Source organism: Enhydra lutris, unplaced genomic scaffold (genome assembly GCF_002288905.1).
Source record: "Enhydra lutris kenyoni isolate GAN:26980312 unplaced genomic scaffold, ASM228890v2 scaffoldscaffold85, whole genome shotgun sequence".
Taxonomy (NCBI): domain Eukaryota; kingdom Metazoa; phylum Chordata; class Mammalia; order Carnivora; family Mustelidae; genus Enhydra; species Enhydra lutris.
In genome coordinates, this window is record NW_019154169.1 from 4893623 (window position 1) to 4915593 (window position 21971).

The 21971-nt window shown below is 56.2% G+C and overlaps 3 protein-coding genes across 6 annotated transcripts; 2 read left to right on the forward strand and 1 right to left on the reverse strand.

The window, feature by feature from the left end:
- Positions 1 to 29: 29 nt before the first annotated feature.
- LOC111161604 (suprabasin) lies at positions 30 to 4162 on the reverse strand. The gene is given in 5 exon segments (XM_022525363.1): positions 30 to 79; positions 904 to 948; positions 1051 to 1116; positions 2569 to 3594; positions 3596 to 4162. Coding segments are annotated over 5 exon segments (1728 nt in total). The 3' UTR covers positions 30 to 55.
- A 4092-nt stretch (positions 4163 to 8254) lies between these two features.
- On the forward strand, positions 8255 to 18086 carry LOC111161515 (glyceraldehyde-3-phosphate dehydrogenase, spermatogenic). 3 transcript variants are annotated; one of them, XM_022525231.1, is made up of 12 exons: positions 8255 to 8321; positions 10930 to 10991; positions 11028 to 11128; positions 11838 to 11934; positions 12096 to 12202; positions 14919 to 15009; positions 15105 to 15223; positions 15585 to 15666; positions 16179 to 16330; positions 16491 to 16653; positions 17711 to 17808; positions 17892 to 18086. In XM_022525231.1, exons 1-12 carry the CDS (start codon positions 8255 to 8257, stop codon positions 17962 to 17964), a joined length of 1212 nt encoding a protein of 403 aa, XP_022380939.1. In that variant the 3' UTR covers positions 17965 to 18086. The 3 variants fall into 3 exon arrangements, with proteins under 3 accessions (XP_022380939.1, XP_022380938.1, XP_022380940.1); XM_022525230.1 differs by having other exon boundaries at positions 10930 to 11128; XM_022525232.1 differs by lacking the exon at positions 10930 to 10991 and having other exon boundaries at positions 11002 to 11128.
- A 213-nt stretch (positions 18087 to 18299) lies between these two features.
- On the forward strand, positions 18300 to 20048 carry LOC111161495 (transmembrane protein 147). 2 transcript variants are annotated; one of them, XM_022525193.1, is made up of 7 exons: positions 18300 to 18476; positions 18545 to 18614; positions 19056 to 19115; positions 19201 to 19337; positions 19475 to 19559; positions 19647 to 19768; positions 19849 to 20048. In XM_022525193.1, exons 1-7 carry the CDS (start codon positions 18400 to 18402, stop codon positions 19970 to 19972), a joined length of 675 nt encoding a protein of 224 aa, XP_022380901.1. In that variant the 5' UTR covers positions 18300 to 18399; the 3' UTR covers positions 19973 to 20048. The 2 variants fall into 2 exon arrangements, with proteins under 2 accessions (XP_022380901.1, XP_022380902.1); XM_022525194.1 differs by lacking the exons at positions 19201 to 19337; positions 19475 to 19559 and having other exon boundaries at positions 18312 to 18476.
- Positions 20049 to 21971: the final 1923 nt, after the last annotated feature.

The following is a 21971-nucleotide window of genomic DNA, read 5'->3' on the forward strand; positions in this document are numbered from 1 at the left end:
TCAGCTAGTATGATAACAGGAATGGCTGTCTGCTGAGTGAGGCCAGTGCGTCAGTTTAGGGAATGATGTTGGCGACGCTCTGGAAGAGAGGAGAGAGGGAATGAATGCAGGAAACACAGCCCTGAGGGGACCCAGACCTCTGCCCTCACGTCCGCGAGAGAAATGAGGGGGACATCGACATGAGCTTCTCAGACCTAGAAATTGCTTATATTCTGCGGAATGTCTTAGGAGAGTGTCAGGGGCCTGTGGAGGAGCCAAGAAGCCTTGTCTGTTTTGCCTCCAAGGGTCCCCTGGCAACCCCCTAGCCCAGGAATAAACAAGGCTGTGCCTTTGGGTTCAGGGCACAGTCCACTGAGCTGTTCCACACCGTCGTCCTCTGCCATATGCTACATGCAAAGAGATAAATGCAAAACTAGGACTTTGCTTTGGGCCCAGAGTAGGGACCAGGGTTCCCCAGGAGGCTTTCTACTGCAGGGTCCTGTGAGCCAGAAGAAGCCCAGAGCCTCAGGTTCCTACCCCAGCCTACTGCTGTAAGGCAGCCGAGGGCCTCATAGTGGGTTGAGGTAGGGAGAGACTCGGTGAGGGGTGGGGTGGGGGGGGGAGATGATGAGACGTGGCGGGCACACAGAGGGATGGGTGCAGCAGCGCCTCCCTCCCTGGCCCCTGGGGGTCTGTTCGCCAGCTTGCATCTGCCTCAGCAGGGACGGGAAGCAGGCAGAAGAGGAAAGCAGGGTGTCCGGGACAAAGAACGGGGAAGGCCAGAGCTGGGAAACAGGTTGGAGGGTTTCTGCAAGGCCAAGAGTCTCTCCCCAACGAAGTTGTCCATGAACACGCAGAGGGAAGGGAGTGTGAGACCATCTCCAGAGACAAGAAGCAGAAAGTTAAAACCTCCTGGGCACTCACCTTCCACAGAGCTGGAAAGTTGATGAAGGGCTTGTTGACCGAAGCCTGGAATTCAAGAACGAGAGGGTTGGTCACCCTCATCCATCCCCCCATCCTAGGAGGGCTCCCCTCCCCCCACCGAGTCCTGGCTGTGCTTGGGAGACTTACTCCAGATGTTGCTGTTGTGGTTGCGGCCCCTCCGTGCTGGCCGGTGGAAACGCCTGGATGAGCGCCCTGCGGAAGAAGCCCAGACTGTCATTATAACCCCGCCCCAGCCCTTGAGGCTCTCTTTCCCCTCTTAAATCCCTTGAGGGTTCCTCTTCCCTGGTGACCTGCCATCCTCTAGGGTGACTGGGGCCAGGGTGGAGGCAGAGGCTAACCCTCTACCCCCTCATTATGCAGAAAGAAACCCAAAGCCCATGTCGCTGTGGGAATTCTGTGAGATGGAAAGAAAATCCTGGAAGGATGTCTGCCCCTACTGACTAATCTTCCCCCAATTCCCTTTTATGTCAGTGAATGAAATGCCCTCAGTCGCTGAGAAGGGCCTGACTGGAAACTGGAAAGGGAACCCAGGGGACCCACGCAAATCCTAGGACCATAGTTTAACCTCACCCCCGACCTCAGCTCTACCCTTCTGTATGCCCTCTGGCCTGGTCCCTAACATCGGTTGATCCCTGTCCTCGTTTTACACCCAGATACTCAGCCATGCCTCTGCTGCTGCTGTGGCCAGCTCTGAATCCCATAACAAACCTCCCCCTCCTGACCCCTTCCCAGTGAAGACTGCCCACTCCTCTACTGGGCACACTTTCTATGGAGTCCCTGCCTCCCCACTCACCCATCCCTGGGTCCCTGCCTGCAGCCCATGTGGCTATCAGCTTCCAGGTCTGGGCTGGTCTTCAAGATGGTGTCCCAAAGACTCCTCATTGAGATTGGAGAGTGGGGACTGAGGCAGGCAGAGGTCAGCCTTCTCCTATTCCCCAAGCCCCCAGCCTGGTCCGCTGTGACCCTTGCTCCCCGCTGGCCTCCAGTATTTGTTCCCTTTACAGAAATGTTTCCTCTACAGAAATCCTCCAGGAGACCTACCCCCGAAGGGGCAGTATAGGGGAAGAGAAAGAACCCTGACCTATGATTCGCCAGACCTGCGCACTAGCCACCTGACCTTGGCAAATCCCCTTAAAACCTCACTGAGCTTCTGTCTCCTTATCTGAGAATCAGGGAGTCAGCCTCCTCACCCTGACTACCTCAGAGGCTTGTTATGAAAATTAAAACAAACAGGGCTTATCTCCCAGAGCCATTCCTCATGCTTACTCTGATGCTCTGGATTTTCTCAACACTCACTCTGTTTGTACTGCGCAAGATCTTGACTCAGTAATCGTTTCCTGTTCCCCAGGAGAGGCTTCATGTTCCTCTCTTTACACCTCCTTAACTAGGAGGGCAGCTCCCTGAAGTGTGAAGGTTCTCGCTGTCTGATCTAGAGCTTTGCGGACGAGATGGTTTGATCCATCTGACCGGCTGAGCACCAGCTCCTTTGTGAGGAGATGGAGAGGAAAGACGAGAATGTGGTCATAGAGCTCCCCAAGCTTCTTTCACGGAATGAAGCCTACATGGACAACCCAAATGTCCCAGGGGCTTAACCTCTCCCTCCCCCAGCCCCTTCTCCCCATTTTCCCACCTCTGTTCACCTACATTCAGCAGCTGGTTGGCCTCCTTGCCGGCTTGGTTGACCCCATTATGAACATTCTGCTGCAACCTGTCCACCTCCTTCCCGGCCTGGCCAGCAGCATGGTGGACACCTTGGCCAAGTTTCTCCGCTTCCTTTCCAGCCTGGCCAGCAGCGTGGTTGACCCCTTGGCCAAACTTCTCTGCCTCCTTCCCGGCCTGGTTGACCCCATCGTGGACCCCTTGGACCACCTTGTCTGCCTCCTTTCCAGCCTGTTCAACGGCATGGTGAACTCCCTGGCCAACGTGTTCCACCTCCTTCCCAGCCTGGTTGACCCCAGGATGGATCCCCTGGACTATTTTGTCTCCCTCTGCCCCAGCCTGCCCTGCAGCATAATTAACATCATGGCCAAACTTTTCCACCTCCTTCCCAGCCTGGTTAACCGCATGGTGGACCCCTTGGACTATTTTGTCTCCCTCCTTCCCAGCCTGCCCAGCAGCATGGTGGATCCCCTGGCCAAATTTCTCCACCTCTTTCCCAGCTTGGTTAACCCCATGATGGACCCCTTGGATTATTTTTTCTCCCTCTTTTCCAACCTGCCCACCAGCATGGTGGATCCCCTGACCAAACTTCTCTGCCTCCTTCCCAGCCTGGTTCACCCCATGATGGACCCCCTGACCAAACTTCTCTGCCTCCTTCCCAGCCTGGTTCACCCCATGATGGACCCCCTGACCAAATTTCTCTGCCTCATTCCCAGCCTGCCCAGCAGCATGGTGGACCCCTTGGCCAAACCTCCCTGCCTCACTTCCCGCCTGGTTCACCCCATGATGGACCCCCTGACCAAACTTCTCTGCCTCCTTCCCAGCCTGGTTCACCCCATGATGGATCCCATGGCCAAACTTCTCTGCCTCGTTCCCAGCCTGGTTCACCCCATGATGGATCCCATGGCCAAACTTCTCTGCCTCCTTCCCAGCCTGGTTCACCCCATGATGGATCCCATGGCCAAACTTCTCTGCCTCCTTCCCAGCCTGGTTCACCCCATGATGGGACCCCCTGGCCAAATCTCCCTGCCTCACTTCCCGCCTGGTTCACCCCATGATGGATCCCCTGACCAAACTTCTCTGCCCCATTCACAGCCTGCCCAGCAGCATGGTGGACCCCCTGGCCAAACCTCCCTGCTTCACTTCCCGCCTGGTTCACCCCATGATGGACCCCCTGAATCACTTTGTCTGCCTCCTTCCCAACCTGTCCAGCAGCGTGGTTGACCCCATGGGCAAACTTCTCTGCCTCCTTTCCTGCTTGTCCGACGCCATTGTTGATCCCATGGGCTACCTTGTCCAAGCCGTTGTTGAGCCCCTGGACGCCTTTGTCCAGTTCCTTGCCGGCCTGGCTCCCCATGTGGCTAAGTCCATTAAAAACTTTCTCCACTTCCCTTCCAGCGTGAGTGATTCCATTATTGATGCCTTCCAGGGCCTTGCCCACCTCTCTCTCTGCATTGCTCAGCCCTCGGTTGATTCCTTCAATGACCTTCTCAATGGGGTCATCATTGGCTGCCCATCCAGGAAGGGCCCCCAGTAGCAGTAGGAGGGAGCAGGAGCTGACCAAACTGGCAAGGTGCATGTTGTTGGCAGGGTAGGGAGGATGCAGAGAGGTGCAAGGGAAGCAAAGCTGCTATTTATACTCTACCTCCCTCTCATCTCCACCCCTCATGACTCAATTACCCCTGTGAGGCACTGACTTGGTCCCCAGTCAGGGAGGTATTTCCCAGGGAGCTTTGAGTTGAGCAACGAAGAGGAGGAGGAAGTGAAGGTGAGTCATGAATGGAGAACACTCACGTGGCATCTCTGCTCCTTGCCCAGCTCAGGCCCCTCCACCCCAAAGCCCAGATGTCTGCCCTTCCAATCACCTCCTCTTTTCATTCCTCACCCACTATCCAGGCCTCCTCTCTCCCAACCCCACCTTCAATCACCCCCATCTCCAGGACCCAGGCCTGCTTCTTCACTCCTCTCAGGGGATCGAAGGATCCAGTTTCCCCATCAGCAAGAGTCTGGAAAGATGGGGGGGGGTGCTCAGTCAGGGGAGGAAGAGCACTCCTGGGGAGTTGAGGGCATCATCAGACCTTGCTCTTTCTGTTCTCATTGACTCCCCGCTATGCTTACCACATCCCAGCCCCACAGGTCTTCTTCTCCTTGGTTCTCAGACACACCAGGCTCATTCCTGCCTCATGGTCTTTGCACATGCTATGTGCATGGAAGGTAGAACTCACATCTTTACATTGTGGGTTCTTTCTTATTCTGTTCTTGGCTCAAATGTCACCTCAGAAAAACCCTTCCCTGGCCATCCCTCAGTTACACTGGGTGATATCATCCTTTTGTTTTTACAAGCACTTACCACAATCCGAAATTATCTTTTATACTGTGTGCCTCATCTATCGGATTGTAAACTTCCAGAGGACAGGGCTTTTGTGTTGGTCACTGCTATATCCCCAATTTTTAGAACATAGCCTGGGGTTCAGTAAATATTTATATATTGAACAAATGGATGGATTAAAAGAAGCACTCCCAAAAGGCATGCGATGTAAGTGCCCATAGTATGATTGCTAAGGGAAGCCCAGAGAAGACCAGTCAAGCCTCAGCCTGAGTCTCAGAGGGTGCTGGAGAGAAGAGTGCCTGGGTCCCCAGAGAAGCCTGGGGCTCCTTAGGGAGGCTTATAGATTTTGGAGCTGGGACACATTCTCATAACAGAACCTTGGCCTCCCGCTTCCCAGCCCTTGGGCGAGGGCAGAGGACCAATTGCCATGAGCTAGGACAGGACGCAGTGTCTCCTGAAAAGCCGGTTGAGGCAGCCACGGGGAGGGGCTGAAGACCTGCAGCAGCAGGAGACTGTCAGCCAGAACCTGGGCTGGAGGCCAGGGGCTCATCCTTCCCTCCTCCCCCTGGGGCCTCCTCAGTCCCAACCTAAAGCCCCAAGCATTGACATGGTGGCACGGGTTGGAGGGGAACAGCTGAGAGTCTACCCTGGGCATGAAGAGGGTCATCAGAAGGAAGGGCAGGTGGTGGCTGGGAGGTCTGTGGCAGCATAGCCATCTGGGGCTAGCTTAGAGGAAGGCCAAGACCAGAAGGGCAAGAGCCAGTGGGTGGGTAAGTTGGGTGCAGGGGTGAAAGATATTTGGGTTTTGGTGCCAAGGGGAGAGACAGAGAGGGGGTGGAGGTGGGATTGCGGGCAGGCAGGCTGGTGGGAAGGAATGTGTAGGGTGTGAGCTGGTGGGGTGGCAGAGTTATGTGTGTGGGCGCCTGGGTTGGGTGAGAATCTGCACGTGGTTTCAGGCTTTGCTCAAATAAGGGTGACCAGGCCCACTCCCCTCGGAGGACCCACGCTTCCACCCTGGGTCCTGGACACCCAGGCCCAGAGACCCAGGAGCTTCTGCCATTTCTAGGCACTGCCTATAGAGGGTGACTAATCAGGCCATCTCAACGAGCTTGAGCTCATTAAATCTGTTTCCCAGTTTCACGCTCCAGGGACAAAGCCAGATCCCTGGGCAACCTCAGGCGTGGCTCTTCTGCCCTTGTCCAGTGCCTAAATGAGGGAGTTTCCCATGCCAGGAAATTGCAGGGTGGGGGGGTGGGCGGTGAGCTGCAGAATCCCAGTCCACCCTGAGATGGAGAGGTGGGGTTTCTCCTTTTGAAATGTACTCCCATCTTCTCTTTCCACCCCTCTCTCTGCCCATCCCACCATCTTCCATCAGCCCCAATCCCTCCTGGTCCCATTCCCATTTGCCACTAATTGATTCAGAACTTTGGCATCTGTCCCCATAAGAGATTGGCCTGGAGTTGTCCCTTCTTTGCTGCCCTCCGCTGGTTTGGGGAATATGAACCTGCTGCTTTGCCAGAGCAAGTGGAGGAGGTTTCCATGGCCCATTGTCACAGCCCTCCCGCAGAGCACTGCAGAGCACACCCAGGAAAAGTGCAGGCGGGTCTGTGCGGCCCTGGGGCCTCGGGGCCTCAGAGCACGTGCCATGCCCAGAGCCTCACCTTGCAGAGCTGCCACCTGACTTCCCTACTCTGGTTGGGATCTGCACCAGTTCCCACTGGCTGGCAGACATTTGTTCCAATGCTCTTTGGCAAATCCTGCCGATAAAGTCATCTGGATCTGAATCAACCTTGGGGAGGAGAGATCGTAGCTCCAGTTCTTCTCTTGTTATTTGCCTGCTGAGATTTGCCATTTCTGTTTGAAGCAGGATTGAGCCTTTATATTTTATAAGAAAAATTTTAATTGCATCTAGTTTCTCATATCTATTATTGTAAAGTTGTACAAAATTGACCCCTTTTCAGTCGTGGTTTTATTTGTGTGATCTTCCACACCCTGCCTCCACCCAATCTCCATCACATGTGTTAAATTTGTCCCCTTTGTTTAATTAAGACCTGCATTTTGGCCTTGGGTCATTGAAATTCCCCATCTGTACACTGGATTTATTTTCATTTCCACCTCCCTGGACCATCCAAGGAGGAGAGCCTTGCCCTCACCCTGTCCCATTGCAGGTGCTTGGCGAACTGAGTTCCCGTGAAGACTCAGGGAAGGAGGAGGTTATGTCATTCTGCCCCTTCTTGCTTCCACACCTCTGTCTGGGATGATGACTCCTTCCTAGCCCAAACCCCTACACCCCTTAAATCTTGGTCACAGCTGTGTCAGCCAGCCCTGCAGGTGAAGGCGCCTATCTGTGAATCAGAGGTGTGCAAATGAGCGCCCACCCCCAGTGCGTTAGAGGAAAGAGCCACCTGCCCTATTCTTCCCCAGAAGCTGCTTTGTGCCAGGCGGAGTTCTAGGTGGCGGTGGAGGCCCCATGGTGAACAACAGGACACAGTGAACAAGTAAATCAGTAACTAGATTATGACAAAGCTATGTGAAAAGCCCTGAGGAGAAGAATGGGGTGCAGTGAGGGGATCTGGCTTAGAGGTCACTTAAAGATTGGGGGTCAGAAGGAATGGGAGGCAGTGATATTTACATATGCATTCTGGCACCCGCAGGTGCCAAACCTTCTAACCAATGGGATACAAAAGCGAAGTTAGACCAGCAGTCTGCCCTCCGAGAGTGTACAGTCTGTTGGGCAGAAAACTGGCAAGAAAATGTATAAACAGGACGATTTTGAGAGAGAGACATAGGCTATGAGGAAAACAAAAAATATAGAGAGGGTAGCTGTGGAGTATCTGGAGCATCTCTCCCAGCAAGCAAAGTCAGAGGAGGCTTCTGGAAGATGAGCGGGTTGAGAGGGTGACGGCTATGGTGACTGAGGGAGGAGAGAACTTTACATGGGGATTTAGAAGGGCCGCTTTTAAAGGGCTGCACCTGAGGGAAACCAGGAGTCCTGAGCAAGGACTGGGCAGGGCTTTCCAGGCAAGAGAAAACAGCTAGGGTAGATAACTATCAAGAGGAGGGTCAAGGAGCAACACAGAGCCAGGGAGAAGGAAGGCAAGGGGGAGAGAAAAGGGCTTTGAAGCCCAGTGTGAAAAGCTGGATTCTATGCTGGACGCCGGGGGTGGCCTGGGGACCGTGGGGCTTGACATGCGCTCATCACGCGCTTCGCCTCCGCCTCTGTGACGTCATTGGGCACTGTGACGTAACGGCGAGAAGCTTTTGCCCCACTCGCCCGGGCGCCCCCGCACTGCAGTAACATCGCGGTGGTCCCCAGGCGCCTAGGTCATGAAACCTTAGACCATGTCGAAACGTGACATCGTCCTTACCAATGTCACCGTTGTCCAGCTGCTGCGACAGCCATGCCGGGGTGAGGGAGGCAACGGGGCGACCTCAGGGAAGGGGAGACAGGGCAGTCGGGAGCCCCTGCGGCGCTCGTGCCCACCTCGCTGTGTGCAGGAGGGAGGGGGCAGGAGGCCGGCTGCGGCGTCCCTTCCCTCCCGCTCTCCTGCCCCACCCTCCCTATCCCTGCCCTGCCAGTGGAGTGGTTTCTATAGCGATGGTGGCGGGCCAGGAAGAGGGTCCCCACCTGCCTCGGCGCCGCTAGCAAGCGGTGGAAGGGTGGAATCGGGGCCGGAGCCGAGCCTCCCTGCGCGCGTTTCTGGGGATGAACGCTCCGGTCGCCCAGCGCCAAAGGGCCGCTTGGGGGTTGGTGGGCTTTGTCCTCTTGGGCGCTAGCAACCTGCCGGGGCCGCGCCAAGCACTTTCCACGCGTGCGCGCACTGAAGCCTCACAACCCCCCGGGGAGGCCAATGTGTTTACTGTCGCCACTCACGGAGCGGCCATAGAGGTAAGAGGGCGCAAGTCGCCTCCCTAGGGCTCTCAGCACCGGAATAGCAAAGTTGACACTCGAGAGTCCTCTGCTTGGCCCCACTGGGCAGCCCTACCCATCCAGCCAGAGTTGCACGCACACACCAGCCGGATGAACCCAGGTCGGCCCGCAGGGCAACACGCGTTGCCTCGCTGCCTCCGCACTGGCGGGCGGGGCCGGGGTGGGCGGGACGCCAGGGTCAGGGCAGTGGGAGGGACCCCCCAAGAAACAGCGCCCGCCGGGACAGGTTCTCTGCTGCCGGCTTCGAACCTCCTCCCTGCTCAGCACTCGCTCTGTGACCTCGGGCCTCGATTTCCCCTCTATAAGGTGGTTTATAGCGCACGCCTTACAGCGCTCAGCGAGCTGGTGCACGCAAGTGCTCCGCACATTGCCTAGCCCGTGGCGGCGCCCAGGAAGTGCGAGCGTCATCCAATTAGGAGAGCGCGCACCCGTGTCCTTGTTTCACCTACCAGGTGACGCTTCATCACTGAAGCTCCTTCAGGCTCTTCCTTCCTAGTGCAGCAGCTTTCTTCCAGCCCAGGCACTCCACCCCTGGAGAGGAGGGGAGGAGAGGAAGCCTGGGGGAAGATGGGAGAGGAGAACCACCCGAATTTTCTTTTGAAAGGTCGAGAGGAGTGGGCTCAGATTCCCACTCAATCCCATGGACAGATCTTCCCCTTTAGTGATCGTGGAAGCAGAACCCCTAGGAATGCAAACATTCTAGGGTCACCAAAACCACAGGGTCATTGCCGCAAATAAACACTCATAATACCTTTAGGAACTGGTATTGCCATAGGAAACCCACAGCCCAGGTTCAGACCACATGGTCTGCAGCAGCCCCTAGAGGTCAGGGGGCCCCACAGGCCAGCTGGCCTGTGGCTTCCAGCCTACCTTCTCCCAGTGCCTTTGACTCTGGTGCCAAGAGCAAGGGCAACCTTCCTCCTCCAGCCCCACTCCAACCTCTTCTCGCTTCCTTTCCTCACACATACTCTTAGTAGCAATTTCCTCCCTCTGTTGACGCCAGCACCTACTGGGTGGTGAGATCTGAGTCCTCACAGTAGCCCCCAGGCAGAAGGTCAGATGTGGCCCCAGCAAACAGGCCAGAGAGGTCATTAACTTGCTCAAGACTACACAGCTGGCAGGTGGCTGGGCAGTGCATGAGAGTCAGGCCTGATTCCCAGCTGGAAACCTCTGCGGACCCGACTGCTGCCTCCACATCTGCCCTCCTCTCCTCCTCATCAGCAGCCAGGCTCACACACATCCGAGCACGGGGATTTTCAAAACACAGTATGGGAGTGGGGGTGTGTGCATTTGCAGAGGTGGACACTGCGTGGGTTTCTAGCCATTTCACCTCTATTTCCTACTCTGAGGATAAGAATCATCTGGAGTGCTTTTAGAACCAGGATTCCTGGGCCTCTGAGTCAGATTTCCCTGGGAAGAGGCCTACCCTGGGGTTCTTATCATAACAGCTTGTGCTGTGCTGAATTAGAGCAATTATCAGATGAGTTTGGGAAACGATCTTTGAAATACTCATGTAAGTGGACTCTTTCCTAGACACTCTCATAAGCATTACATCACCTCCCTTCATCATCAGAGTGACTCTCAGAAGTACCATCATCTTCCTTTTACAGAGGAGGAAACTGAGGCACAGACAATATCACCCCAAGTAATTGTTAAAAAGACATGTGCACTGAGTTAGACTCTCTGGGGAAGGGGCCCTGGCATTGGTATTTTTTTTTTTAAGATTTTATTTATTTGACAGACAGAGATCACAAGTAGGCAGAGAGGCAGGCAGAGAGAGAGAGAAGAGGAAGCAGGCTCCCTGCGGAGCAGACAGCCCGATGTGGGGCTCGATCCCAGGAACCTGGGACCATGACCTGAGCCAAAGGCAGAAGCTTTAACCCACTGAGCCACCCAGGCGCCCCTGGCATTGGTATTTTAAAGCAAGCCCACCCCCTGCTCATTGTGTAGATCAGGTATTTGGGAAAACAGCTAGATGGTTAGCCGCCAGGGGCCAAGAGCCAGCAATGGGTTCTGGGTGGCCAAAATGGTTCATTCTCTCCCACCGTGATGGCGCAGCTCATTCCCCCCGTCCAACCCCCAACAGTGACCAGAGCACCACCCCCGCCGGAGCCCAAGGTTGAAGCCAAGCCAGAGCCCCAGCCTGAAGCCGAGCCAGAGCCCCAGCCTGAAGCCGAGCCAGAGCCCCAGCCTGAGCCAGAGCCTGAGCCAGTCAAGGAGGAACCCCCACCTCCTCAACCTAAGAAGGCTTCTGTGGTTCAGAAGCTGACAGTGGGCATCAATGGGTGAGTTGGCCCCGGCCTGAGCCATGCCTGAAGTCTTAGGGCCCAGTCTTTCCTCTGGTTGCTGCCTGGGACATCTCCCCATTTCTCACCGTCAGTGCCTGCCTTCTGCCCACCCTTAGGAAACACAGGGAAAAGGGCTCCACCCTCAGAGAGCTCACATTCCAGAGGGAAGACAGCAATGAAAGAAGGAACACGACAGTTCAGTGACGCATGTTGTGAACAGTGTGGAAGTCGGTTACATTGAGACTGGGGAGCGCAGCGGCAGCCAGCTCTGGGCTCAGTGCGCTAAGAAGTCGGTGTGTGGAGCAAGCAAAGGAGGAAGGGGAAGGGAGGTGGGAAGCTGGCAGGGGCCTGGCAGCCACGGTAAGCAGTCCGGATCTGGTTTTACTGATTGAGAGCCATAGAGGTATTCAGGCCAAGTGACATACCCTGACCTGAAGTTCTATAGAGGATCCATCCAGCTACAAGGTCAGGAATGCGAGGGAGCGATGGATGGCTAGGGAAGCAGGAAAAGCAGTTAAGAGCCTGGAGAGGACATCTGGGCAAGAGAGGACAGTGCCCACACTTTGCCTTCTTTCCCCAGACTGAGAAGTCCTGCCCAGCCCCCTAGAGCGCACCTCCTCTATTATCCCTTTCTCTCCCATCCCCTCCTCTGCCTGCCGGCGGTGAGGATTCTGAGCACAACCCCACCAGCCTTGTCCCTGAACAGATTCGGACGCATCGGTCGCCTGGTGCTCCGCGCCTGCATGGAGAAGGATGTGAAGGTGGTGGCGGTGAACGATCCGTTCATTGACCCGGAATATATGGTGAGCAGCGGGCAAGGCGGAGACCCGGGAAAGGTAGGACGGGGTGGGGAGGAGAGCTTCCCAGATGCCATGTGGAACCTTCACCAAGGTAGGGACTCCCCAGGGATGCTCACGCCTCCACCCTTGCCACCCAAGACTGGGAGCCGTCCTGTCCCCCGCAGGTGTACATGTTTAAATATGACTCCACCCATGGCCAGTACAAGGGGAGTGTGGAGTACAGGAATGGAAAGCTGGTGGTAGACAAGCAGGAGATCAGCGTCTTCCAGTGGTAAGCACAGCTGGATGGCGCCTGCCTGCGGCATATTAATGCCGGGGCCGTGGGGGGGCCTGGAGCGGGATTCCAACCTCTCAGGTGGGCTCCAAAACCCCCCAAAATGTGTGTGTGCATGCCTCTGGGTCCTGGGTCAGAGAGGGGTCTCAGAGAAGTCCCTGACCCCTAAAATGGTTAAAAAGCACTAATCTAGAAAGGTATCCCACTCTACTCAAAATACTTTTTATTTAACACACATCTACATGTTTCCTCACAGGCGTGTCAGCTCAGTAAGTATAACACTCAACTTCTGAGTCTCCTTCAACCCCCAAACCTAATCACCTCCCTCCCCAGGAAATGGCACGGCCATCTAGCCAACTCTTTCCACTCGGTTCCTACTCAGCAGCCACAGAGGTCTTTTACAAACGTCAAAGGACGGGAGGGCCCCAGCACTATGCGCTGCCCCACTGCCTTTTCTCATCATCCCAACCACTCCAGCTGTCCATGCTGTCTTTTTTTTTTTTTTTAAGATTTCATTTGTTTATTTGATAGACAGAGATTACAAATAGTCAGAGAGGCAGGCAGAGAGAGAGAGGAGGAAGCAGGTTCCCCGCTGATTAGAGAGCCCGATGCGGGGCTCCATCCCAGGACCCTGAGACCATGACCTGAGCCAAAGGCAGACCCTTTAACCCACTGAGCCACCCAGGCGCCCCCATACCCTTTCTACTGTGAATTAGCAGCCTCTGTGGGCCCCTCCACGGCATGAGATTTTCCCTTTGCTCTGGCTTCGTGCACGGGCCCTGGGATGCAGCCTCTCCCAGCCTCGGGGCTTGTACCTGCGGGCAGGAGAGCTTATGCTGGGGTGCTCAGCCCCTGGGTGTGGGAGTGGGAGGGTGGGTGGAGGCAGGGACTGGAGACTTGGTGCCCATGAGAAGCTGCCCGACCCAACTTTGAAATCTTAACACCAAACACAGTTCCAGCAGAGGAGTCACTGTCCAGCCATCCCGTGTCCTTTCCTTACTCGGCCTGGCACTGCTGCCACTCAGGGCACTCTCCCTGTCTTCCTGGTCCCCACACAGCTGTCCCCTCAAACAGCACCAGGTGCTGCCCTCTCTGGTGACTCCAGCAGCGTTTCCCATCTGCCCCGCTCAGCCCCTAGGCCATGTTCTCTGGGCACTTGGCACAAGCCAGGTTGCTTGCATGCTTTACTCCCACCTCACCCCTTCCTAGTTGGGTGACTTTGGGCAAGAGATTGAACTTGCCCTAGCCTGTTTCATAGGGCATCTGATGGGCATGATGATCACAGCCCGCAGAGCGGGAGCAGGGAGCACAGTTGGAGGTAAGAGGTGTGTGGGGACACCAGGAAGGGCATCTCTCCGCAAAGCCACAGCCTCATCGCCAGGAGGGCCCCCTCCTTGCTTCACGTCTCCATCACAGACACAGGCCGTGACTCTGGGTAGACTCTGTACTTCCTTAAGAATGAATGAACGCAATCTTCAAACCAGCCAGCCCTCTGGGCAGAAGGGCAGGGCCCAGGACAATCTAGACAAGGGGCTGGGGTCTTCTGGGGTGCCAGCTTCTCCCCTCCTCCCTGCCCTGGGGCTGGCTGGCTCTGAGAAATGCCAGGATTGGTACTTACTCCTCAGGTTACCAGGGTTCAAGGGGTCAATACAGGTAAGAGCACTTAGAACATGAGCACGCGGCAGGTGATCAGTAAACATGTAGAATGGTTAACAAAACCCACAAACGTTGATTGAAACCCGCCAGGCTGTGGCGTAGAGTGGTCTAGAGGACAAGACAGATGTTAACAAATCATCACAGAAGAAAACACCACTGTTGGGATAAGCCCTGTGAGGGGGAGAAACCAGTATACGGTTTCTTTATTCATCGCTTGCTGGCTAAAGCCAAGTAGAAAACGGCAACATCTAGTAGATGTTTAATGTTTCAAATACAAACATTTGATATCGAGTAGAAATGTGATCTTCTCAAACAGGAAACAAAATCTTTTTTTTTAAAGATTGATTTATTTGAGAGAGAGAAAGCAGGAGGTAGGGAGAAAGAAATCCAAGTAGACTCTAGGCTGAGAGGGAGCCCGACACAGGGTTCCATCCATGATCCTGAGATCCCGAGATCCCAACCAAGAATTGACCACCCAGGTGGCCCTCCTTTCCCTTTCTAATGTAAACCACTAGCCACTGCTGGCCCTGGGGCTGCCTCAGGCTTCAGTCCTCCCCCCCGGAGCTGCTCTCTGGGATGCAGTGTGTCTTCAGAGAGCTGCCCAGCCTCTGGCAGCGGGAGCCGTGTGGTAAGGAGGGGCAAGGAGGGCCGTGGGGAGGTTGCCAGGGCCAGGTATCAGAAGCAGCCAGCCGGCCTCACCTTCCTGGGGTGCATTCTGGGCAGCACGGGAGGAATGGGCCTGAGCTGGCTGGGAGCAGTCTGGATGGTTCCCCCGAAGGGTTGAGGCCTGAGTAAGGAAGGTGGCAGCTGGTCCCCAGGCACAGCAGGGATGGTCAACAAAACTGGCCTGCAAGGTGGAGTCAGTGATGGAAGGGGAGCCCAGCAGGGTGGACCACATCGGGACAGTGAGGATGTTGGGCTTGGGGGGAAGAGATGGTTGCAGGCCAGGCAGGAAGGTGTCCAGCACAGTGAAGACCTCTGGCACAGTGAAGGCCACAACTGCAAAGGCCAGGGCATGCAGAAAGAGACTGACTTAGGCACCGCCACCCCTCTACAGCATGCAGCCCCGAGACATTCCCTGGAAGTCCGTCGGGAACCCCTTTGTGGTGGAGTCCACAGGCATGTACCTGTCCTTAGAGGAAGCTTCAGTAAGTGGGGGACAGGTGCCCAGGGCTGGGCAGTGGGAGGGGGCGTGGAGGTGGTGCTCAAAGGGCCCCCCCTGACACCTGTGCTGCTCCTCTAGGACCACATCGACGCAGGTGCCACACGTGTGGTCATCTCTGCACCCTCACCCAATGCGCCCATATTTGTCATGGGGGTAAATGAGAAGGACTATGATCCTGGCTCCATGAAAGTTGTCAGGTAACAGGCAGCCAACATTCTCAAGAGTGTGGGTGGCACCCAGAAGACATGCCAGCCTCACCCTCTTCACCCCCACCCACAGTAGACCCCTGGGGCTGTCTTCACACCTCTCTTCCCAAAGCCTTAATGCCATCATGCTAACATTTTCCTGAAACTGGCTGTTATAACGGCAGGACTCCTGGAGAACATGCTTGGGGAGCCTCCCAAACCATACCTCTGGGGCACCCCCATTGACCCCTCTCATCCCTATCCTGACTTCCACAAAACCAGGCCCCTGTGCATCAGCCAGGAGGGAGGGGAGGGTGCAGGGCTGGCTCTGTGACTCCCCTCATGGTGCCCTCTCACACCCGCGCCCTTTCAGCAATGCCTCCTGCACCACCAACTGCCTGGCCCCCCTTGCCAAGGTCATCCATGAGCAATTCGGGATCGTGGAAGGGCTGATGGTAAGTTGGGGAGAGGGCCTGAGGCAGGAGGGTGGCAGAAAAACTCTACCTCTTCTTCCCAGTACTGCTTAGTGTGTGGGGTGAACAGGGAGAGATAGTTTTGGGAGGAAGTGGTGAAGTCTCTTAAAACGTTGGGCAACTTGGGATGCCTGGGTGGCTCAGTTGGTTAAGCAGCTGCCTTCGGCTCGGGTCATGATCCCAGCATCCTCGGATTGAGTCCCACATCGGGCTCCTTGCTTGGCAGGGAGCCTGCTTCTCCCTCTGCCTCCATCTACCAGTGCTTGCTCACTCTCTCTCTCTGACAAATAAATAAATAAAATCTTAAAAAAAAAAAAAAAAAACAAAAACAAAAAAAACACCGGGCAACTTGCAGACAAGGCTGGACCCTGGCCTGCACATGGCCCTCTTGTGGTCTGTAGGGATGGTCCCACCAGCCTCCACACCTGGGTCACCACCTCAGGCCTGAGAAAAAGAGGCAGGAAGGGCTCAACTTGGCTTTCTTCTTCCCCAAGACCACAGTTCATTCCTACACTGCCACCCAGAAGACGGTGGACGGGCCATCAAAGAAGTCCTGGCGAGATGGACGGGGTGCCCATCAGAACATCATCCCAGCCTCCACAGGGGCTGCCAAGGCTGTAGGCAAAGTCATCCCAGACCTCAAAGGGTATGAGGGCAGAAAGCTGCAACCAGGGGTGGGGGTACACCCCAGGAGGACTGGACTGGCTCCCAATCCCTGAAGCGTCTGTTGAGGGGAAAGTAGAGACGATGTGGGATGGATGGAAAGGTCCTGGGTTGACTCCCGTCTCTAATGTGGGATTCTCCAGGAAGCTGACAGGAATGGCATTCCGGGTGCCAACCCCAGATGTATCTGTTGTGGACCTGACTTGCCGCCTGGCCCAGCCTACCTCGTATGAGGCCATCAAAGACGCCATAAAAGCAGCAGCCAAGGGGCCTATGGTGGGCATCCTTGCCTACACTGAGGATGAGGTAGGGGCTGAGGAGGGGAACCCTGGGAGGAGCCCTCTGAGGAGAAAATGTGATTTTCCACTTGCCAAAGAGCTGCTACAATGTATCAAGACAGGGACTGTAGGGCTGGGAAGGTCTGCTCTTGCTGCCTCAGGGTCTTTGCACTTGCTGTTGCTTTGGACTGGGTAGCTTTTCTTCCAGGTGGCCACAGAGTCTGCCCTCACCTCCTCCAAGTCTCTATTTCAATCCCTGTCCTCAGTAAGATAGTCTCTTTCTGGCCCTTTCCCTTACCTGAAATTTCATTTCATAGTCACTGTTGGCCCTGCTAGCATGTGCACAAGAAAGCAGGGACTTTGGGACTCCATGGCTCCAGCCATCGTCCCAGGGTAGGGCACCCCAGCAGGTGCTCAATGTGAGCTTAGTGAACAAGACAGTGGCTCCTCTTTTTCAACACTTGTTCAGGGCAGGCCATGGCCAGGGGCCTTCCCTGTGAAGAAAGGATGTCACCGTGCATTTGCTGGCAGCCGTGCCATCCCTGTACCTCCACCTCTGGTGCTGTCTCAGCTTTAACTCCTACAGCTCCCCTCTCACACAGCCACCAGGATCTCTGGTTTTAAGGAAAGCAGATCACATCCTCCTGCTGCTGACAACTTTCCTCTGGGGCCTTACACCACATCACTAGGGCCAAACCCTCAGAGCCTCTGTGCTGTAGCTCCTTCCACCTCAGCCACTGTGGAGGGCCCGAGGTGATTAGATGCTCCTAGACATCCAGACCCAGCCTCCCCGTGTGCCCTCAGAGAGGGCCTCTATGCTGGCCCCCCATAACGGTGAAGGCCTGCATCACTGCCGGGAAGTGATGTGTACTGGTGCAGCAACAGGGGGTCTGTGGTCTTCGTCCTCTGGCTGCAGACAAAGTCCCTGCGTGCCTTCCTCTCACCATCCCCAGAACCTGGGCACAGCAGGGCTCCGCCAGATTTTGTAGGTGAAGGGATGGCCCATGTACCTAAGAGTCAGACCCTGGGCTCCTGGAAGGCCTTGCTCTGCGACCCACACTTATCTTTGAAATTCGGACGCCCAGGTCGTCTCCACCGACTTTGTGGGCAACACCCACTCGTCCATCTTCGATGCTAAGGCCGGCATCGCGCTCAACGACAACTTCGTGAAGCTAATTTCCTGGTGAGGGGAGAGGAATCCCGGGGCGTGGGGGGCGGACCAGGAGCGGTCGGGAGGGATGACCAACCCGGCTCCTCCCTCCCCAGGTACGACAACGAATACGGGTACAGCCACCGGGTGGTGGATCTCCTCCGCTATATGTTCAGCCGCAACAAGTGAAGCAGGATGGCCCTTCCTCCGCTTCCCCGGGTTCCGGACCCTGGAACCCTTACCTCCCGTTCCCGCTCTCGCCTCCCCGGGGGAAGGAGGGCGCCCCGCTGTAGAAATAAAAACGCAGTGTGTCACAGCCGCACCCCTGTCTCTGCGCCGGTCACTACGGGATCACGGCACGCCCGGCACTTAACCGCACTCCACCTGAGCCCGCCGGCCACCGCGCCCCACCTCCGAGCCTAGCTCAGCGCGGGCGCACTGGGGCTCCGCCCGCTCCGGGGGCCGGCCGCGGGCCGTGACGTCAGTGCGCCGGCGCCACTGGCCTCCGGCTCCCAGAAGGCCGCGCGGGTCGCGGCGGAGGCAGGTGGGCGGCGGGCCCAGGCTCGGGCGCCAGGCAGGCGGAGGCAGAGACCCGCGCTCCGGCGGGCCCGGGCGGCCGGCGCCATGACCCTGTTCCACTTCGGGAACTGCTTCGCCCTGGCGTACTTCCCCTACTTCATCACCTACAAGTGCAGCGGCCTGTGAGTGCGGGGCGTCCGCGGGCGGGAGGGCGCGGGCCCGGGCTAATCCTCACCGCCCGCTCCTGCAGGTCTGAGTACAACGCCTTCTGGAAGTGTGTGCAGGCCGGGGTCACCTACCTCTTCGTGCAGTTGTGCAAGGTGAGGACGCCTGGGTCCCCCCGAAAATACCCTGGAAGACGTGCTCCGGAAGGGGTGGGACTGGGGAGAGGTCCCCGAGCAACTTTTGTATAGCACCTTAGTAAAATGGAGAAAACTCAGTTGTGTGGTGGAGCGTTTTGTACTTTTAGGGAGCGCGAAGGAACCCCAGGGTCCACTCGGTGCTGCTAACACTGCTGGGGTAGCTAGCCCTGGCACCTGCATGCCTTACCCGATGGCCTGGGATCACCACAAAACCCAAACTTGAGACCCCTATCCTCTGTCTCCCCTGATCCTGTAATCTCGTCCCCCTTCTGGTGGTCTCTCTCCACAAGGGTCCCCTAAATCTCAGAGTCTTACCCTCCACATCCACACTGATTTCCTACGTATTCCACTTGGTTTATTCTCTTCCCCTGCAGTGATCTCTCTGTTTGCTGTCCTCAGATGCTGTTCCTGGCCACTTTTTTCCCCACCTGGGAAGGCGGCATCTATGACTTCATTGGGGTGAGTGGGGCAAGGGAGGGGGAGGGAGTGCAGGAGTGGGGCCCCCTGGCACCTGTGCTCACTCAAACCTCAATCTGACCCACAGGAGTTCATGAAGGCCAGCGTGGATGTGGCAGACCTGATAGGCCTAAACCTTGTCATGTCCCGGAATGCAGGCAAGGGGGAGTACAAGATCATGGTTGCTGCCCTGGGCTGGGCCACCGCCGAGCTCATTATGTCCCGGTGTGTGCAGCAGCCTGGAGCCCAGAATCCTGAGAAAAGACACCTGGGTTCTAGGGAGGTGCTGGAGGGCGGGGGCTCAGATTCTGAGTGCTGAGGGTGTTTGGATGCTGGAGAATCCTTCCCTTTGCCTTCCTCAGCTGCATCCCCCTCTGGGTTGGAGCCCGGGGCATTGAGTTTGATTGGAAGTATATCCAGATGAGCATTGACTCCAACATCAGTCTGGTACGAAGTCTCGCTCTCCCACACACCTCCTTGCCAGTGGCTGTGCCCTCCCTCGAGGCCTGGCCCTGACTTCCTGCCTCCCTGCAGGTCCATTATATCGTCGCATCTGCCCAGGTCTGGATGATAACACGCTATGACCTCTACCACACTTTTCGGCCCGCGGTACTCCTACTGATGTTCCTTAGCGTCTACAAGGCCTTTGTCATGGAGTGAGCTGCATGGGGTTTGAGGTTGGGTCCCAGTGGGGGTGGATTATCTGTTCTCCTCTCATGATGATGTTTCCCCACAGGACCTTCGTCCACCTCTGTTCCCTGGGCAGCTGGACAGCACTGCTGGCCCGGGCAGTAGTGACGGGGCTGCTGGCCCTCAGCACCCTGGCCCTCTATGTCGCCGTTGTCAACGTGCACTCCTAGGCTTGGTGCCCCAGGCATTCACATACCCTTTCTCTGCCTCCAGGTTTCAGTGAAGTAAACAGTATTTGGAACGTTGTTTCTGCCTTCATCTCTGTCTCTAGAATGGTCTACCAGTACCACGCTCATTGGGTTCTAGAGGTCCTTGTTCTGGCTTTGATGCCCAGTAGACAGGCTGGAAACTGGCCAACACTAGCTTGTTCTGTGTTCTGCAGCGGTTCCCCAGCTCCTTGTTTTCCCAGGATAGAAGGGCTTAGAGTAGAGAGATCATCTTTGAGCAGCTGCAGAGACCAGGGCCCTGGGGCAACAGGTGATAGAAGGGAGCCAGAATCCAGGAATACAGTTCTTGGAGGTTTTTCCTGTCAGCCTTAATGTGGCCCTTCCCTGGCTGCTTTCCTCCGGGGCTCTCAGTCCTGCTCTCCTCTTCTGATCCACCCTTCATATGGCAGCCAAAGAGATCTGTCTGAAATCCCAGTTTTATTAGTGACCCTCCTTGTCTACAACCATCTGAGACTCCCCATTGCACACTGAACAGTCCAGCCACCTGCACACTCGGGTTTGCTCTTGAGAGCAGACATCCATGATTCCGAGCTCTTCCCTGCTTTGGGTCTGTAGCCCTCCCATCCAGTCCTGGCGGGAGTCTCCTCAGGGTGGGGTATAGACACCACTGCAGCCCACTAGCACGGTAGCTGAGCCCACCAACTTGGATATTGTCCCAGATGTTGCCCTCCCTACCTCTTGTTTCACAAACTCTTTGGGAGCTTCTCAGGTGCGATCAGAAACTGCCCCCATTAGGCAGAGGGCAGAGAGGAGAAAGGTGGCCACTCCAGGTTGGTAGGTGGCGGGTTTAAGAAGCAAGGGAACTTTTCAAGGCTTTTCTTTGGGTTGCAAGACACCTAGATCTCTGCACCCACCTTCCAAATTTTAAAAGTTTAGATTGGGGCCTTAACTGGGTTCAGTCACACACACCATCTAGTACCGCATCGCTATCTCAAGGCCATGTCCAGCATCAGGGAGGGGCAGTTGAGAATGCACATTCCCAGGACTGAGGGGGTGAGGAGCCTCCCAGCTCACAGGTCAACCTGTCACGTTCACAGGCTCTCCAGCTCCAGTATCACCCCAGCCTTTCCCTAGTGGAGCCAGCTGCCTGCCCCATTCCCTCCCCCTCCCTGAGGGACACGGGTCAGAAGCAGGGCTTTGAATGTCATGTTTATGCCCACCCAGGAAGGAGCTCTCCAGCCCGATGGATCTCCCAAGTCACATGCAATAGGGCAAGTGCCTGCTCCCTCCGTCCCTCTGGCTGTCAGGTCCTGCCACACTGTTGCTTAACCCCGGGCTGGGAAGGCACAGAGCACAGCTGTGCTGTGAGTCTTGGTGTGTTCAGAGGGAGTATTTGCCCTCAGGTGGGGCAGCCACCACCTAGCCCTGCACCCTTATCCTTGTGTCCCAGAGAAGTGGTCCACAGGTGTCCGGGGTGGGGAGGCGAGCAATTGAACGGTCATGGAGAATATGGGCACTCCCCCAGCCCAGTGGGGTGGGCCTGTGATAGGACTGCGCTCCCACACCTCCCTCCCATCCCCTGCCTAGCCTCGGACCAGTATGGGGACAAGTGAAGGTTGCAGAAATGACTTCAACTCTTTGCTGAGCAGGGACTCTGATTCGGAGCCCCTGTTGGTGGCTAACTGTGCGCAATAATCCCAGCTTATGTGGGGCTTGGAGAGACCAGAGCGGCCGGGGCTGAAGTGAGGGGAGCAAAGGCCATACCAGGGCTGGGCTGGGGGCAGGAGGAGTTCCCTGGAAAAGGAGATGGGAGCTGAGACCTAAAGGATAAGCTTTTGGGGCAGGAGGAAAATCCTTGTAGCGAATCCTGTGTAAAGGCCTTGAGGTCAGAGAGCAGGCCTGGCTTTTCCAGTGAAACAAGAATTGGCTGGAATAAGATTGAGGTGGCTTGTGAGCTCGCTGTGAACACTGTCACCCCAGGCAAAGGAACAGGAATTCATTC